Source organism: Amphimedon queenslandica, unplaced genomic scaffold, assembly GCF_000090795.2.
Source record: "Amphimedon queenslandica unplaced genomic scaffold, v1.1 AMPQUscaffold_10081, whole genome shotgun sequence".
Taxonomy (NCBI): Eukaryota; Metazoa; Porifera; class Demospongiae; order Haplosclerida; family Niphatidae; genus Amphimedon; species Amphimedon queenslandica.
In genome coordinates, this window is record NW_003549648.1 from 3,046 (window position 1) to 5,169 (window position 2,124).

The 2,124-nt window shown below is 34.7% G+C and overlaps 1 protein-coding gene across 1 annotated transcript in view; it reads right to left on the bottom strand.

Annotated features, from left to right (window-relative positions):
* The window catches only part of LOC109590399 (uncharacterized), a 3,688-nt gene extending 2,888 nt beyond the window's left edge, over positions 1 to 800 (bottom strand). The window contains exon 1 of the mRNA XM_020006323.1: positions 32 to 800. Within this exon, the coding sequence (XP_019861882.1) occupies positions 32 to 800 (769 nt within the window). The remainder of the gene's footprint in view (positions 1 to 31) is intronic.
* Positions 801 to 2,124: the final 1,324 nt, after the last annotated feature.

The window sequence follows — 2,124 nt, forward strand, 5'->3', positions numbered from 1 at the left end:
ACAGGTATCTTCATTATATAATCTGATAAACCTTTGACACAATCATTTACTGAACTGCTATTTTGTACTTCAGTATTACTCTCTTCTTCCTCACAATTCACTATTTTTGCAGGTGAATTGGGTATATTTTCATGCTCCATAATTGAACTCTCATCAATGACAACTGTGTCAATTGCTGCTGCTTCCATGTACACTGGTGAAGATGTAGAAACATTGATATTGCCTTGTTGACTAGTAATAGGAGACAAATCAATTCCTTCTGGTGATTCTTGCCTGTTTTCAGTTGATGAAGTTAGACCTACTGTCTCATCCACTGAAGTAGGTTGAAGTATACCAGTACTTTCAACTGATGTTTCAAGAGGTGCGGTAGGTCTAGTACTTTCATTTGATGTGTTGTTTGCTGGTAATAGTTTCTTAGTGATCAGTACAGCTTCTTCATCAAGTTCCTGTTCCTTCCATTCTGTAGTCACTACTGCATTGTGCTGTGATAGTTTACGAAATGAATTAACTTGTACAGCTGCATCAATTACACCAGTACTAAGAGAAGGACCTGTATCAAGAGATTGATTGAGGAGTCTCTTCTTTAATGTACTCTTACCAGCACCAGGAGGACCTGTCAATATACACTTAACAACACGTAATAATGCTATACCACTGGATTGATGAATATGAAGGTAACTACTAGCCTTCCTATAATAAGTGGTTATCCCATGAGTATTACAACGTTTAACTTCAACAAGATAATTGACAATGTTCATGTCAGGAGATCGCTTATTTAATGCAACATGCAATGGCCTCATATTGTACTCATCTTCAGCCTCGATATTACAATGTGAATGATTAGTTAAAATTTTAACTATTTCAAAATGACCACTTTCACATGCTTTATGTAATGGTGTATAGCCATTCCACCTTTTAGCATTAACATCACAGTGTTTATCAATCACAAGATGACATACAATGTCTACATTTCCTGATTCACATGCTTCATGTAGTGGTCTGTTATTAGAATTGTCTTCAGCTTCAAGGTTACATTGTGGATTATTAGTCAAAACTTTAACAATTTCAAAATATCCCTTTTCACATGCATAATGTAATGGTGTATAGTCACTCCTCCCTTTAGCATTAACATCACAGTGTTTATCAATCACAAGTTGACGTACAATGTCTACATTTCCTGATTCACATGCTTTGTGTAGTGGTCTGTCATTAGAATAGTCTTCAGCTTCAAGGTTACATTGTGGATTATTAGTCAAAATTTTAACAATTTCAAAATATCCCTTTTCACATGCATAATGTAATGGTGTATAGTCACTCCTCCCTTTAGCATTAACATCACAGTGTTTATCAATCACAAGATGACGTACAATGTCTACGTTTCCTGATTTGCATGCTTTGTGTAGTGGTCTGTCATTAGAATAATTGCTTTCAGCTTCAGTATTACATTGTGGATGATTAGTCAAAATTTTAACAATTTCAAAATGACCTTTTTCACATGCATAATGTAATGGTGTATAGCCAAACCTCTCTTTAGCATTAACATCACAGTGTTTATCAATCACAAGATGACGTACAATGTCTACATTTCCTGATTCACATGCTTTGTGAAGTGGTCTGTCATTAGAATTGTCTTCAGCTTCAGTATTACATTGTGGATGATTAATCAAAATTTTAACAATTTCAAAATGACCCTTTTTACATGCATAATGTAATGGTGTATAGCCATTCATCTCTTTAGCATTAACATCACAGTGTTTGTCAATCACAAGATGATGTACAATGTCTACATTTCCTGATTCACATGCATCAAATAATGATCTCCTATCTTCATAAAGATTATTTAACAGTTTCATTATATCTGGTTCTGCTAGTTGCTTTGCTGATTCCATACATTTATATAAACCATACTTGCTCACTTTCTTTCCTAATATTGAAACTAGTTCCTTGTGTCCTTGACATGCTCCATAATGAAGTGGTTGGTTTCCTTTATAGTCCATAGCTTCAATGTTACACTGTGGTTTAGATATCAAATATTCTACTATTGACAGTGATCCATTATAGCATGCTTTATGTAATGGAGTGGACCCAGTTCCCTCTTCTCTAACATTAATATGACAGTCAGTA